At 32.5% G+C, this 18,237-nt stretch overlaps 1 protein-coding gene across 1 annotated transcript in view; it reads left to right on the top strand.

Moving 5' to 3' along the window:
* LOC124531087 (calcium/calmodulin-dependent 3',5'-cyclic nucleotide phosphodiesterase 1) overlaps window positions 1-18,237 on the top strand; it is a 288,992-nt gene that overhangs the window by 50,925 nt on the left and 219,830 nt on the right. Inside the window, exon 2 of the mRNA XM_047105541.1 lies at window positions 11,683-12,030. Within this exon, the coding sequence (XP_046961497.1) occupies window positions 11,769-12,030 (262 nt within the window). The 5' untranslated portion in view covers window positions 11,683-11,768. The remainder of the gene's footprint in view (window positions 1-11,682; window positions 12,031-18,237) is intronic.

Raw genomic sequence — 18,237 nt, 5'->3', positions numbered from 1 at the left:
GTATTATTTAAATAAAATAAAGTAAACCGTCGATCATAGAGCAAGAGATTAATTAAGAACATGATTTCACTGGCGATGTTCGCGTTTGAATCTTTAGTTAAGTTGGATATGTTCTAATCACCTGACCGAGCTTTTAGTAAATTACCTCCTAACTTTTACTTCACAATAAGTATAAATTTAAGTTAGTCAAAAGTTTACTAGGCAATCTATGAAATTTGAAAATCTGTACAAGTACGCGACACTACCCTACTGTTGCCGTGTTATCTTTTGTTTTTTACTTTTACTGTTATTATTATTTGTCACGATAGCGGCCTCAGTAAGAAGTAAAAAGTACTATGTGAATATATCAACTATCTATTATAGTTGTAAAATAGTTCTGTGGAATAAAAATAAAAAGATGACGGAGGGTTAATAAGTCTTTTAAGTACGGAACACTCAAAACATGACGAACGAAAGTAGTTAAGTCAAAAGAGATGAAGTTCCTATAGTCTGATCGAATTCAAATGTTAATCACAAATACTGTTCGGCCTGTAATTAAATTCGACCAGAATCATTTCTGGTGATTTGATGAATGGGAAGTTTATATTCACAACTTTTTTTTTGTCATTTATTCTACTTTTATGACAATTTCTGACTATAGCTATCGCACAAAAAGTCACAGAAACCTGTCCCCTTGGGCTATTGTCATGCCCGCTCCTAAATAGGAATATTAGGAATTTCATAATTAATTTGAGGAATTACTTGTATTCCTTCTTTTTTAATTTCAACCATATAATAATAATAGGATAACATACAGAAAAGAGTATGGTATTTCTAAATAAGTACAAATTTACATAAATTATTTGTCGATATTCAATTCAAAATAGAGTCTAGCTGGACGCTATCCGTTGGCGGTATTATATTTAAGCAAATCTTGAATAATTCTAAAACAGCATTCAATTTTCGATTCGCAAAAAAACAACAAATATTAATAAGCTCGAAAATTTGGTGTCATCACTTATTTTAATAAGAATTTAAGTGGCTGACAGTGGGATCATTTGTCGCGGCAGAAGTAAGACTAATAGCCAGACCAAAACTCCAGTGGACGTAACTAAATAATAAATTACACCCCAAAGGGAGGAGCGAGCTTAAGCGATTATCTAGAAATGACATTTAAAAATAAATGTTTTATACCACTGGGAATGATAAGATTTAACCACGAGCAATATTTCTACTTTTTTTTATTTGGAATTGTTTGTTTTATTAAAACTGCTTGACGCTGTAAAGTTATACTTTTACGTGTACTTGGATATGTGTAGATATGTATTCCATCAAAGTCAATTTTCAATTCTAATATCATCTACTTCCGGTCTATTTTGAATTGAGCATCTGTGTATTTTGATAACAGTACAATTCAAATTGTACTGTTATATTGGAATATGTTCCAAGCCCTCTCCTCAAAAAGGGAGAGGAGGCCTTTAGCCCAGCAGTGGGAAATTTACAGGCTGCTACTTTTAAAATTCAAATTATACTAAAGCATGAAATGAAATTAATAAAATGAAATGAAATAAATTCACTTAAGATATAATTATAATTAATTAAAGGACAAGGCTTACTATTGTGTACAAAAAAAAAATGTAAATTTGTCTTAATTAAATAAGTTTAGACTATTTTTCATTTATTCCATTGACTTGTTATTTTATTTTCATATATATATTCTGATAAAAATGAAAAAGTAGAACTATATAGTACATTAGGTGCAATTTTTACCAGCTGTGTAATATATTCTCTCATATATTCTGGTGTCGATAGCACAATATATTTTAATATTAAAATCGTATGATTTATGATGTCTCCTAAATTACAATAAATTTTAAAAATTTTCAACACTATGATATACGAGCTTGTCGTCCACACTTCTTAGGGGCAAAATTCATACAATACCGATATCATTTCAACCCTTAAAATTAAAATCAATTATATAGTTTTGTACACCTGATGAGTTCCTCGTTCGTTAAATTCACTTATATAGATTTAATTAAAATTACCAGAGAGTTCATATAACCCCAGCCGCTATCAGGACAAATAATAATAACAGTAAAATTAAAGTCGTGACGTAACCGTAGCGCGCGAGCTACACTCTAATTTGGAACGTTTTTTTGTTATACTCACCGCACGGCCTTTTTCTCATTACCATTTTGTCAGTTTAAGGATCTTCTATTATCTCTAAAACTACTATTCTATATTCAAATCTTTACTTTGTAATTTATGTGTCGAAACTTTATTTATTTTATTATCTTTACTTTCTTATCTCCATAAAGGTGTTTTCCACGGTATATCTATCTATTATCTGAGTTACGTGGTTTGATTTATCTTTTTTATAGGCATTAATCATTTATAGGCAGTATAAAAATCAACATTTTATAAACTACAATTATTGTGTGCTCTTTTTTAGTCGTCTTATAGTTTCCTGACTGACTTGGGTGGTATTTGGTCATCTTTAATCATATCTATTATGGATCGCAATTTGTTGGAATAGACTACATTATATATACTTTAAATGTTTCCAATTAATAAAACCGCTTTGAATTTCATTTGAATTTTCATCTTATCTCTGGGTAAATGAAAAAATTTAAAATTAAAAAATATTTAATTGAAATGGTAGAAATAAAGATTATCCAGTTTCATACGTATTTAAATATTCTTACAGACGTTAGTTTTGTTATTCGTAAAACATCGCTTAGTAAGGCAGGCAGTGCAAATTACATAATAATCTCTCAGACGAACGCCGAGGAACTTGGAACTCGAATGAATTTAGCGGTAACCCGGTACTCGTAATAAAATCCCTTAATTCCCACCTGGCACCTACTTGTAATACAAAAAGTAAATTGTAGAGCAAAATATAGTTAAGTCTTTAGAGACAATTATGTTTCATACAATGTTATTACTGAAATTAAGAGTAAATCGTATTTTTATATGCGTCAAAATCATTCGATACTAAAACGACTTCGCAAGGGGGCAATGCTTAATACTAAATATACTATATTGACAATATAATAAAAAAACAATAAATTATCTAAATTAACTGTTTTTTACCATATTGACCAAGTATTATATATAAAAAACTTCCTCTATAATCACTCTATCTATTAAAAAAACACATCAAAATCCGTTGCGTAATTTGAAAGATCTAAGCATACATAGGGATAGACAGCGGTAAGCGACTTGGTTTTATACTATGTTCGATACTGTATGAATAATGAAATTATACAAAATGTTGAGGAATAATAACTATAATTAAAGTACATGTTATTATAAAAAACTTATTATGTTACTCCATGTGAATTGCAATGAAAAGCGAAACGATTACTTTATTTCAAAGAATTTTATATCATTACATAAGTGTTATCTTCGTACAACCTGCCTACATGACTGGCACTGACTTACATAAGACTCCCTATGTTTTAACTTTTCGATGTTATAGTGAATATTATTGATATATTAAATAGTAATAACTACAATTCGAGGAGAATCTTTAGAGTTTAGTCCGCCACACACGAGGAAAAATCATTATGTTTTCCTTCACCTATAAACACTACATTATTTATTTACATGAATTAATGACATCATAAATCAGTGGTGTTTATTTGTGCTTAAATCAAACAAAATCACTCTTTAATAAGGTAAACTCATGAGAGTTATAGAAATCGTCATGTTATGGCGTCGAATTAGATGTAAAGCTATCAATTCGGACTCTACGTTCTACCTGAATTATCTGGCTTAACAGTCATTAATTAAGCCCAATCATTAAGATTCACACAGCCGAGATAGCCCAGTGGTTAGACGCGTGCGTCGTAACCGATCATTGCGGGTTCAACCCAGGCAAGCACCACTGAATTTTCATGTGCTTAATTTATGTTTATAATTCATCTCGTGCTCGGTGGTGAAGGAAAACATCCTGAGGAAACCTGCATGTGTCTAATTTTAACGAAATTCTGCCTCACGCGAATTTACCAACCTGCATTGAAGGAATATGCTCCGACCTTCGACGAGGAGGCCTTAGTCCAGCAGAAAATTACAGACTGTTATTGTAATGTTGTATTAACATTACTTGGTGGTAGGGCTTTGTGCAAGCCCGTGTGGGTAGGTTTTACCTACTCATCAGTTATTCTACCGCCAAATAACAGTACTCAATATCATTGTGTTCCAGTTTGAAGGGTGAGTGAGCCAGTGTAACTACAGGCACAAGGGACATAGCATCTTGGTTCCCGGGGTTGGTGGCGCATTGCCGATATAAGGAATAGTTAATATTTCTTACAGCTTCATTGTTTATGGGTGATGGTGATCACTAACCATAAAAAAACATACCCATATCGCTGTTCTATTTAACACCATTCCACGTGTCTTATTCCAACTATTGCCAGTTACTGTTTACATTTACACCGTGGAGCAGTGGACGCGAATATGCCACTAACGTGTGATGAAAAAAAAACGCGGAGTAAATAAACGGCTGCGTGAGAATCAGATTGAATACAAATATGGTACTGTAATTTTACGAACAACTGAACCTAACGAGTTTTAGATTTAAACAATCAAATTCTCCACCGTCAACCTTTTTCATAAATACGATTTTGTGTTTGTCACAACTGAGGGTCATTTAAGGTTTTTTTTTGGTTATGTTTTACGCATCATAATTGGATAAGGTTTATGTAATTTTTGTATTCTTATAAAAGTCATGTGACCCTCGGAACATGACAGCTTATTGTGTTTCGCTTGGAGATTCGGTTTACTTTATGACATGGGTTGGTGAATGAGCAAATAGGTCACTTGGTGTTTAGTGATCACCACTGCTCATAGTAAAGGGGTCTTAGGTCCGTCAATTAAACATCGTAATTGCTTTCTTTAATCGTGATGTATTATAACACCTCGCCTCATTGCCTCCATGGTGACAGGAGGGCTGGTTCATTTTTTGCTCAGAGGATCGGAATTGCGATTCAACGGGGAAATGCTGCTATGATTCTTGCCACCATTCCACGCGGTCAAGATTTATACAATAACTAGTTTTAGTTCATATTTGTAAATATTTAAGCACTTAATGTTATTAATTCTTATGTAATATAATTGTATATACACTTCATGGTCCTATTTGGGCGCTTAGGACAGCGTGCATGCCATTTTCCAGCCGTTCTCAATTATGATCAAGTCTTCGCTGCGGCGAACGCTTGTGACTATCACAAATTAGTCAAATTAACATCCAATAATCGAAATATTAATTGATCGGGTAAAATTCAACTTAAGTTACTAACGATATATTTTACACATTTCATATAATATATAAGAAATCTATCCTGCCTGGAAGTCAAAAAAAATATAAATTTAAAAATGGATCCATCAAATTACTTAGATATTTGTAGAATTTCTTTTTCTAAATTCAAAATTTAAATAAATTAAACCCACACAAAGTGACACACTATATTAAGAAGTATATCATTCCAACATATTTATACTGATAATAGAAGAAAATACATAACACCATCACAAAGTTACAGCGAAATAGAATTTTCTTTTGTTTAAATAATGATGTGGCGGAGCTATAAATATCGAGAACGTAATCTGAAATAGATTTTTCGAACCATTTTAAAGTTTTTTTTTTTTAGAGAATAAAGGCAAAAATAGATAGAAGATAAACATAATAAAGCACATTACGTCACGCGATCAACGGTTTCGGTCTAGGTGTAACTGCTTAAAGCCTCCATAGTTCAACAGTATTCTAACTAATTAGTGATTTGAAAGGCCACTTGTGCCAGACACTAAAATCGTAGGATTAATTCTTATACCTTTGGCTTTTACCATCCCACATATGTAACGACACAAAGTTATGATTCACAGATGGAAATAAATTAAAAAAGAGTAGGTATTAATTATTATTTGGACATGAAATGTTTGTAAGAAATAAAGCTATATTATTAACAAAAATTTATCGTAAATAGTTCTTTATATTTCACTTTTACGTGTAAATGGATGCAAGGGAATTTAAATCATATGTAAAAATAGAATAAAGTTACATGTTTAATGGTACCGAATAGCACAAATGTCAGTTTAAAATTGTAAAGGGACGCGTGTTTTTGTATGTATTAGTTTGTCTTATGGTGACATGAAATATTTTTATTAAATGATACTTACTATCCGTAAGCCTAATTCTCTTTACACGATCACTACTATTCTTACATTCTAAATGATTCATCGTTAAACCAACCAATTAAAAAACACCATTTGACTTAACGTATTGAAATTTTGTGACTTTTAATAATATTAGTAGTTAAGTGGAACTATGTATAAAAATAACTCACATCTCTTTTGTTTATTATTTAAAATCTTGATATACCGACAAAGACGGCGGCAGTCATTTGACGGCTGAGATCCGATAAATGTTTACAATTGTAATATGAGAGGGTAGAACATAAATTAGGTACGCTTATCAGTTGTTTGTGGTTTGTAAGTCAAAAAAGTTAGTATTGTTTCGACTGCCCGTGAATTTAGTCGAAATTATTGTAAGTCATTTGTGAAAAATGTCTCGAAGGCTTCAGGATAAAGAAATACTTTCAATCTTGCAAAGTATTCGTGAAGATGAATCGGATTGTGGCTCTGAGAGTGCAGAACGCGATAGTGACGATGATTGTGCGGCACCACAATTCAGTTCGAGTTCCTCTTCGGAAGAAAGTGACCTGGAAGATCAGGTACCTCTTGCAACTTTACAAAACGTTCACAGTTCGAGTTCTCGTGGCCATGGTCGTGGCGGTGCTCGTGGTCGAGGCCGTGGTCGAGGCCGGGGCAGGAGTCATAGTTAAGATGATTCTGAGCTTCAAGGTCTTATCACCGCTACCGACGGTACGTCTTGGTCACTTCAAGTGGAGTCAACTCAAAGTGGTCGCCGAGCACGGCACAATATAATAACTGAGCAAGCAGGGCCTACTTCATATGCAAGAAGAAATTTCACTGGAAGTATATTGGATTCGTGGAGGCTTGTGATTGATGAATCTATATTGAGACATATTCAGAAATGTACTCAAGAAGAAGCTAATAGGCAACTAGGCCACAACAATTGGATACTAACTTTGGAACAGCTTGAAAGTTTTATCGGTATTTGCTATGCTCGAGGTGCCTACGGTGCAAAAAATATTCCAGTAAATGAGCTGTGGAGTAAAACTTGGGAAGTAAATTTTTTTTCAAGTGTTATGCCTCGTGACAGATGCAAAGAAATTATGAAGTTTTTGCGATTCGATCACAGATCTGAAAGAAGTTCACGACTTCAACAAGACAAATTTGTACTTATATCAGACGTTTGGAAGAAATTTATTGAGAACTGCTTATCTTGCTACAAACCAGGAGAAAATATTACTGCAGACGAACAACTCTTTTCTACTAAGGTTAGATGCAGGTTTCTTCAATACATTGCTAACAAACCTGATAAGTTTGGAATAAAATTTTGGCTTTGTGTCGATGTGGATTCGAAGTTTGTACTCAACGGCTTTCCTTATTTAGGAAAGGATGAAAGCAGGTCACAAAACCAAAGCCTTGGTGAATCCGCCTTGTGGAACCTTTTGCAAATACTGGCCGCAATATAACTACTGACAACTTCTTTACATCGGTAAAATTGGCAAAGAACTTGCTCGCAAAACGCACAACCATTGTAGGAACTATGAACAGGACACGACGAGAGATTCCACCTTACGTCAAATCACTTCATATGACTTTGTTTGAAACAAAAATCCTGAAATCTGATAGATGTACACTCACAATTTATCAAGGAAAACGAAACAAAAACGTGTTATTGCTTAGCATATTACATAATAATGTTGAAATAGACTTCGATCACCCTAAGAAAAAACCAGAAACTGTGACTTTTTACAATGCTACCAAGTACGGCGTGGATGTGGCTGACCAGATGGCAAAAAATATAGTGTCAAAGCGGCATCGTGAAGGTGGCCCATACAGGTTTTTTTCAATATACTAGACCTAGCAGGGATAAATTCTTTCATTTTGTACAAAAAAATGTCAGGTATCAACATAAAAAGAAGAAATTTCATACTGAGTTTAGCTAGTGAACTTTCCGGCAAAGTAAAAATCAATGCCGTACTTTCTGGAACCCAAGAACTTCCTAAAGAGTCTACACCATCTACTTCTCGATCTTCTATTCAAAATCCGGAAACTCGGAAAAGGCGGGAATGTTATGTACAAAAGTGCAAAAATAAAACTAATAAAGTCTGCCACATTTGTAAAAAGCCACTTTGTGGCATTTGTAATGTAAACAAAATGTATAATGTAAAATATGTCTATAAATATAATAAATAATCATACATGAAACCCTGTTTTATTACTACAGTTATCAGTTTTAACAGTTAAAATAAAATAAAAAATAAAAATAATGGAGGAGTCATTTGACCGGTTGCAGTCTTTGTGGGTAGATAGATTTTCCCGACTTTCTAGTGTTAATCAATTCTACGTTTGTCAAAAAACAAATCAAACTGGTACAATATTATAACAGCTGAAATAAAAATTTCTTACTGAACTGAGTATTGGTTTGCAATTATGTGAATGCAATAATCATGAAAATAGGTCTACACTCCACAAAACACGTAAAAGGGAGCGTTGAAATTATGATCGTTTCGTATCAACTTCGTGAGCCATTAAAGTCTTCACTGATGTTTTCAATTAACTGTCTATATACCGTTCGAGAAATTAACTGAGGAACGCAACCGCTTTTAGACGTTATTTTTATTTGAAACTTCTTAGGTTACGATGAAAGAAATAGTTCAAGGTCGAATTGGTATTATTACAAGGTTGGAGAATGTTATGGAAAAAAGGTTTTTTTCGTGGCTTATAGTAATGTCAAAAATAGTATTGTTAAAAAGAAAATATTCTTCATTTTTATTACCCTCGCTTTCTCCCTGTCTCTTCCTATTTTTAACAGTTTTTTTTCAATGCTACATAATTGATTATGTTTGTGCATTTGTTTAAATTTTATGGTTGACTTATCTGAATTTCTATTCCAAGGATCTCCTTGAAAATAATTCTTTTCTTTTCTAGTACTTTGCAATGGGCATAATCACCAGCGTAATAGATTACCGGTACATCAAACTATGCAAGTGGACATGGGCTTGTAGACATACTTCTGTACTTGTTTTCTAAGCATTTATCTTGTTTTTGTGATTGATGTTTCATTAAGAGTACATGACTATTATATATTTAGTTCATTAACACAAACTTTATCATAATATTTGAAACGCAACCTTGAAGGCAAAACGAATATTTCATGTCAATACTACTATACATAATATTATCTTATATAATTATTATATATTAAACTAGCTGTACCCGCGACCTTATATGCGTTTGAATTGAACAATTTTTATTTTATTGTAGCCTAAGTTACTTATTTTATCAGTTATCTGCCATTGAAAGTCCCGTCAAAATCGGTCCCGCCGTTCCAGAGATTAGCCGGAATAAACAAACAGACATACGGACAAAAATTGTAAAAAAATGTTATGTTGGTATACGTACTGTGTATACATACATATGCATTGTTCAAAAAAGGACTATTTGAATATTACAAACAGACATTCAAATTTTATTATATGTATAGACGTGAATGTAATATAACCACGAATTTACTGTTAGTTGCAATAATCCAACCAAAAAACATACGTAACAAAATATAACGATATGAGATTAATTAAATTCCTGCTGTGATTTTTTCCCGTATAAAAGCGACGTAACATTCGTTTAATCTCCAAAGCATGCAGCTAAACAAAATGAATACTTTCAAAACGAACAGTCTGAAATTTGACTAAACAGATATTAATAAAGTTATGCCGTATAAAATTGTGAAGTGATAAAAAATTGTAAGTGTAAAATGAAATTGGCTAGTTGAAAATTGGGATCAAATCGGACATTCGATTTTAAATTTTCAAACTTTAATTCAAACTTTTCAGACATCTGTGATATTATGTAAGAAAGTTTTTACTGACTTACTGTGTTTCTTTTAAATGATGGATTCATGCTATTAACATCGGATATCATTTTCTGATATTTATGATATTGTAAGTGGTACTATTTTTACCAGAGTAAGTAAATTGTTATATTTTACAATCAATAAAATGTACACACATTTTATTGATTGTAAAATATAAATGAAATATTTATTTTTATTACTTTTTACGCTTTGAGCTTGTATTGTCGATTGTCTTTTGATTCTTTTTTGTGGTACTGTAAAATCATTAAAATACAATATAAAGTTATTTTTTTTTCTTCGATATAACAATAAATAATTAGATATATGAATGCCTCATTAAAAACGACTCATATATTTAGGTAACAATGATTAAATCATTGTAAGTTACAAAATATCCTAAAATTACTGTTTTTAAAATGAAATGTAATGTATGTTTCAAGACCAGTTAGGATGTATGTAGTGCGGCTTCTAACTTTTTTGAATAAAAAAGTATGACTTTTCGTTTGGTAAAAATTTCTTACAACGTGAAAATGTAGAATTCCTAATACTTCTTAAAAGACTTTCACCTGCTTAAACAGGTCAGGATTATTTTAAGATTTTCTTTATAAGAAGATAAAACTCGTAACCACATAATGGATCTAAATTACCCAAAATTTTCAGCTTAAAATAAAGTTACATAAGAATATTTAATTTTTTTTAAGAATTATTATATAAAGATCTTTCAAGTTATATTTGGGGAGAATGCTCTTTTGACTGGGACAACACTTTCCATTTAGTGAATCAAAGTTATTTTTTATTGTATAGTTAGGCAAACGAACGAATGGGCTACCTGATGGTAAGTGGTCAACACAATTCATTGACATTGGTACTGTAATAAAAATTGACTATTCTTTAAATCACCAATGCACCACCAACCTTTCGAACTAAAATATAAACCCTTGTGCCTGTAGTTACACTAGTACACTCACCCTTCCCGGAACACAATAATACTTAGTACTGCTGTTAGGCGTAACAATATCTAATGATTGTGTGATACTTACCCAGACTGCACCATGTAAAAAGATTAAAAGCAAAATTATGACGTATTAAAAAGAAACAACACTTATATTGCTGGGTAAGATGATTTTACAAACATGTACTTAAATGTCAATATAAGATAGCAATGCATCATGAGTGAAGTGAAGTGAGCACGAGCGAGGGTCTCATCCTCGATTAACGAGAAGGATTATAAACTTAATACTCAAGCCGAGTGAGTGTTGGCAACAAAGCAATAAATCACAATCATTGTAACGTTCGTATTTGTTATCATCAATCCCGTTCATACACCGCAGACTAATCCACGGCATACACGCGGTTTACGTACGCAAGAGTGAATCAAAACAAACCATTTGCCAGAACAGCGGTGTCTAAATTTAGTCATATCACTTGTTAACAGGTATTCAAGGATAGCTATGGTATTATGGAGTTTGGGTATATGAAGATTGATGTTCCGTACGTGAGCTTGCATCGAATTAATTGCTCTCTGATAAATGACATTCCGCATTTATGAGTGGTCCGCTGTAATGATAAAAGCCTCTCCAGAATTCACTAATTAATGATCCAGTTATATCATTAGAATTAATAAACATGTTCCATTTTTGAAATTATTTTAGAAATTTCGACGATTATTAATGCGTATTTTTTTTCATTAGGTGAACTTATTGACAATGTGAATTAGTGACAATGTCACGATAAGTGTAAAAGTGTTTAAGTGATAGTGTCATCAAAGTGTAGCAAAATGGACAAAAAAGCGGTAGAATCGAACGCTCCCTTAGGGCAAGGGCGCGGGCAAGTGCATCGCGAACGAACGCCGGATCTGTCGAGCGATCTGTCGTTCGAGGAGTTGAGGAACAGGTTCGACACTAGCGCCACGGTAAGGAGGGAAATCATGTCGAATCCGTCTACGCATGGCAGCGCCACTCGTCAAATTGTCAGCGGGAAAATCTTCAAGAAGTGTAAGAGTGCAACTTTCCAGATAGATGGCGCCACTTACACAATCGGTATGTTTTCAGCGTATTTAAATCTATGCGGTTTCTTATTACTTGTAAAACATAATTTGATAGATTATTTCTCTAAATTATTTCTGTAAATTGTCGACGTTCTTGTAAGAATATTAAGTTTAAGAGAAAGATGTAGTTCTTAGATTTGAAATATTTCGACGTATTTATTAATTTTATAGTTAGGATAAATACAAATATAGTAACCAAATATAGTGAATTCAGGTTTGGGCAAGTTTTGCTAAATTAACTACATCGTGGGAGATGCTGCATGGTCCTGATCAAATTCATATTTCTTCAATATATTTTTGACATACAATTTTGTCCCTTTAATGTATATCATTTAATATATTTGTATTTCTTTCCAGGTAAATATCCCCATTTCTTCAATCGATCGCGATCACGTTGTAAGTAAATAAATAAGGCTTACATAATAATATAATTACCTTTACTCTGGTAATTTTCCCGAGTCGGACGTTACGTTACCTACATCACTCATTTTACCAATTACAGATCATTACCTGACCGCTTCCCTTACCAACTATCTATTAGAGACACTACGCTTCAAGTTTATAAACTTGTAGCGAGACGAGGTATATTTGAGACATTAGACTCAGAAATTTCAATTCTTATAAATTATAAGAATTCGACTCAACCACGCAAAACGTCGTAACATCATTTGGTAAATTGAGATTTTGGTACTGTAATGTATTATAATATAAATAAAACCATATGTGTGTATTTTCTTTAAATTTTGAGATTTTGACTCGCTTATAGTCGTCGTAACTAAAACCTACGATTATATGCATCGTTTCATACACTTACAACTCCATTCGAGGTGACCCGCTCTTAAAAGTAAATCAGTCATCAAAAATCAGTCATTAAATATTATTGCCGGATGGCAAGTAGATACTCAATTCATTAATTATCCAAATCATTGTTGACCAAAGTAACCTCGCCCCATTAGATATATTAATCCAAAGCTCTTACCGCCTGACCACGGAAAATTCGCGGACGCGAATATTCGCGCAATGCAAACGGAGAAGCGTCTTGCGAATGAGATAAACGTATAGCAATGTACACAATTCGCACAATTGCACAGTGGTGCACAATGTAGCTGCGTTATTAGCAAATTGCAAGAAATACGTAAATCTAAATTTTGTCTTTTTTTATATGTTTCTATAGCTTTTTAAACTATTATATTAATTCAATATTGCGTTGTACGTCATATTTTATATCAGTATTAACGTCTGTTTCTATAACTATAGTTTGATTAATAATTACCGTTACGAAAGTTAATGTGACGTAATGCAAGGATGCAATATTGGTTTTAAGTTACGTTTAATTTAGTTAATTAGTAACTCCCGCGGCTTCGGTTACCTGTCATTCGACTATTGACGAAAATCCTTTACTAACACCCTTAGAACCATTCACCTTAAATTTTTTTGAAAGCATGAAAAGAAAAATCATCTTTGCACTTGAAGCTTAGGCTTACCAAATTTTATAAGAATTGGTTCACTTGTGAAAGCTATGCTATACTACGCTATATTATGCACTATTTTCTGACTTGTATATAAATAATTATTCATCATAGCATTTTTTATGATATTTAATAATTTGCGGAGAAATGATCCACCTGAACCTACCTTTACTTGGCAATGTTCCAACAACCACGGGGACCAAATTGTTACCTTCCTAGTGCCTATAGTTACTCATACCCTTAAACTTTATTAAGCACGCCAGTACTGAGTATGGCTGTTTCGAAATGGTTATACTCCAATGCTAAGTTATGTTAACCATTAAGTTATGTTTTATATTTACTTACAAATTATTTTGCTATGGCAACCTCTTTTATTTAGGTATTTTTTACTTCCCATTCTTTTCAAATAGTATTTTTACAATATTGGAGGTGACAATCAGATATACATATGTCGATCTAGCAATACTTCGATCGCAATGCGACGTACAATGAGATTAATGTCGATCAAATGCCTCACAAATATTTCAGTTGAATATTTTCTAGTCTGACTTTTTAATTTTTATGATAATATAAAACTTTATAGTAAAAATTTATATTTCACACACTATCTGGGTTGATAACAATATAATTTTAAACCGTTTCAAACAGCCCGATACTGCTGTAATTTTACATACGATTTAGTAGAGTTTTATTACACGGAATAAATTAGTTGTGTTAACAATATAACATAGTATACCTTTATTACATAACAAAAACATAAATCAAGTATTTAATTTTTTTGTTGTCAATTAAACTTATTTGTATTTCGGTAGAGCGTGAAGTTGTTTCCTTGATTTATTTTTAAATATAATACAGATTGACATACTGAAAAATAGACCTGAAGTCATATCGGAAGTGGATAAGATAAGATATACTAGGAAGTGTTCACCGCTGCACATAGACAATGGTACTATAAGAAATATATATCTTCTATTATATTGATAACGGGCCATCAATCTTGAGAATAATATGTGTGTTAAGTCCCTTGTTCCTGTAGTACACTTAGCATCACTAACTCACCCTCCAAACTCGAACATAGATCTATGCTGTTTGGTGGTAGAATATTTGTTGAGTAAAACCGTCTCAAATGGACAATAATGATAGGTTTTTGTCCGCCTGAGACCGACCACAAGTCAAATATATATATTTTAATAAAGCCTAAATTATCCAATATTATTAATGTAATTCTAATTTGATTAAAAAAATACAAATCTTTTTTAAGCTGTTTATAAAATAAATATTTATCATAATATTTTAAATGTAAATGTTCTTACATAGGTTATACATATATCTACGCCCCAACCCCGTCCACCGCGTGGGTGCAAACTATTTCTTTGCATATAACTAGTGGGACACAATTCTTTTATTGTACTCGTATTGAATTATATAGCACGTGAGTCATAGGATCCGGTTTTATCCAGTTTGATCCAGAAATAGATATTTCATATAAATTTAAAGCAAACATCACATGCTCGTGTCGATATAATAAAAGGTAAACTCGATATTCCACCCAATCATTATGATATAAAAAGTGTAGTCAGCGTCCAGACCGTCTGTGCACGCCCTAATCGTAGGGTTGCGTGACAAAAGCACATTTCGCTGTATACAAACGTGCACTAACGATTTGTTTTATCGCTGCAATATATAAAGCGATCCTGGAATTTCCCTACAATCCCTATTTTAAGTTTCACCCTCTTTTAAAGATAGGCTTATTTGTTGGCAATTTCGTTGCTTCAATTTAAATTTTTGATTTACTATTTCATCTTTTTTTTTAAATATATTTATTAGGTATTTTGTTTTACTGATTTTATATGGTTATATTATATTCCTAACCATCTTAAAACTTTCATGTATTTTGGTACTACTAGCTGCAAGCACATATAATTATCATTATCATTACATAGTACGAAACAAAGTCGCTTACCGTCATTCCCTATTTATGTTTTTTGATGTTTCTAATGTATGGCGTAAATAAAAAAATATTGTAGTATATTAAGTATCAGCATTGCACCCGTGCGTAGCCAGAGCTGGTCGCTAGAATGTTATAAATGTATTTCATATGTTATAATTGTAGCTTTTATAAAACCTTATTACAATGTTATTATATTAGGTCTTCTCACTATATGTTAATGTTGCGGTTTTAAGGTACGGTGATTAAGCCTTATAAATACCTTCCGTAGACGATGCATAGTGGTTATTTAGGGTAGACATACCACGGCGTGGTGACTGGCGACCGTGCATACATGTGGTAACTTTTAAGGCCTACTAAAGCTTTTTTACTATAAAACATTGTTACAACCATGTCTCACTTTGATCTCAGATAGTTCAGTGGATGAAACACGTGGAATAAAACAAAAAAGTTTACATGTACCAAGAATGTATGAGTTTTAAGAGGCTTTGTATTCGTTATCCACACAATGTGGAAAAACATAATATCGGTACAAGTAATGGAATAATTACTTACAAATGTTTAATACAACGTTATTATCCTTTTTCCATAGAATACAATAACAATGAAAATAAGCCACTGCTACACAAATATCAACTTTCGTATAAAAGAGATTATGTCTATTTAATATTTCTTAGACAAAAAGTGTCGCTTTTATGGTTCCGTACCGTACAGGACAACAAAACAGAATCCTATTATTAGACTCCAATGTCCGTCTTTCTGCACGTCTCACCGGTATGTATCTTATAAACAGTGATAATAAGACAGTTTTACATATGATGTATGTCGACGATTATGCCCTTTCCGATCTCCTTGATCCTTCGGCTTTGTGTAGAGATGTTGGATCACTCTGCATCTTCTACCGAATTTTTCACAGGGAATGTTCCGATGAATTAGAATTAGGTACGGATGTTGATGACACCTTGATGTCCGAAAATCCACAACAGCGCGATTTCTTAGATATTTTCTGCCTCGCACAACCACTTTGTGGAACCAGCTTCCGCCGGCGGTTTTTCCGAACCGATATGACATGGGAACCTTCAAGAAAAGAGCGTACTCCTTTCTTAAGGGCCGGCAACGCACCTGCAGGCCCCCTGGTATTGCAAATGTCCATGGGCGGTGGTAGTCACTTTCCATTAGGTGAGCCTTCTTTTCGTTTGCCACCTATGTCATAAAAAAAAAATCAGTTATCGATTTAATTATGTCTGTGCGAAAACAGAATGTTTGCCGTTCATATCTGAGTCCAACTAGTATTTGGCCGGTTTTAAACTTTTATTTCACTCCCGTGAAATCGCAAAGAGCGATTTCTTATCTAATCATATTAAACCTTCTCTGAAACCAACTGCATCTTATAGTAAAAGTATCATATTTATTGGGTTAGTAGTTATGCAGTTAGGCATCACAGATGTAAATCTATGAGGCTTGAACTTTTTCCAGTACTGTCGTGTTTGTCGTCCATCGTGAAATGAGAATAATGTAATAGAGAATTCTAAGTAATATGTTCCGTGTAGTGAATTACCATACAAGCTCTAAATATCCAAGCATCAAACTTATCGGTTAAGATTAGTATGACTTAAAACCGGGCCGTCATAATTAATCTTAATCGTTTATTAATAAAAATGTAGAAAAATATATCTACGACATTCACAAACGGTCACAAATACAATCAATTGTTATATTGATAGTCAGCCTGAATGAATACTTAACGGCCTACTAATTTTATTGAATAATTCGTTTCTTTAATATTGTACCATTGAGTATACAAGTCGTAGCTGAAAACAGCTGAAAACAGAAAAGCTGAAGTCAGTCAGTCTGATAACACGAAAGAGTTCAGATGAAAAACTGACTCCTACTAAGAATTTCTCTAGAGAAAAACTCAAATACATTTGACTGACTCAGGGTTCGAATTGACTGACTCAGGGTTAGACTTCCTGGTTCGTCCAAAATCCGTCCGATTTACGACTACAAATAACCGATCATGATATTCTTCAACTCCAAATATGTCGTTTTCTCATCGTGCATACTACTTTTATTTTATAAATTAAAGATAATATATTACTTATATAAAATATATGATCATCATAAGCGCGAAATGGTCTCAATAATATTGTAAGCATTTCCCCGTTAAAAAGCAATTTCGATTCTGTGGGCGAAAAATGAACAAGACCTGCCATGAGGCAATAAGCCGGTCTTATACATTTTATATATAATAGTTTTTGTGAACGATATTTGTATATAATAGTTTTATAGACATAGTGGTTCCTATTTTTTTTTTAATTACATAATTCATTTTTAATAATCATTAATGTTTCAAATTATATGAATATGTAATTTGTTCAAAAACATGATAAAACTACTAATCAATTTAAAATAGACTTTTGATTTTATTTAAGTTGATAATTTTAATTTATATATTGCATATTTTGTTAAATTAGCTGAAAAATTTCCGTCCGGTCTCATCGCAAACCAATGCTGCGTAAACTTTAATAGATACAACATAAAATATTTAGATTGATACAATATATAATACATGAAAATCAGCACCTTAGGGCTAAATATAAAACCAATTATTTATAAATTTTTATGTCAATTAAAATAAAGATTATACTTTTAAATATTGCTATATTTAATTAGACAAAGGTATTTCACTTTGATATTTAAGCAAATAATTCTAAAAATATATTAGAACCTCTTATAGTAAACGTATGTACAATAATAATAGACTTCTGAATATAGCTGAAAA

The sequence above is a fragment of the Vanessa cardui genome, chromosome 7 (assembly GCF_905220365.1).
Source record: "Vanessa cardui chromosome 7, ilVanCard2.1, whole genome shotgun sequence".
Classification (NCBI taxonomy): Eukaryota; Metazoa; Arthropoda; class Insecta; order Lepidoptera; family Nymphalidae; genus Vanessa; species Vanessa cardui.
The sequence above is the reverse complement of the archived record's forward strand: the minus strand, read 5'-3'. Positions and strand labels throughout refer to the sequence as shown.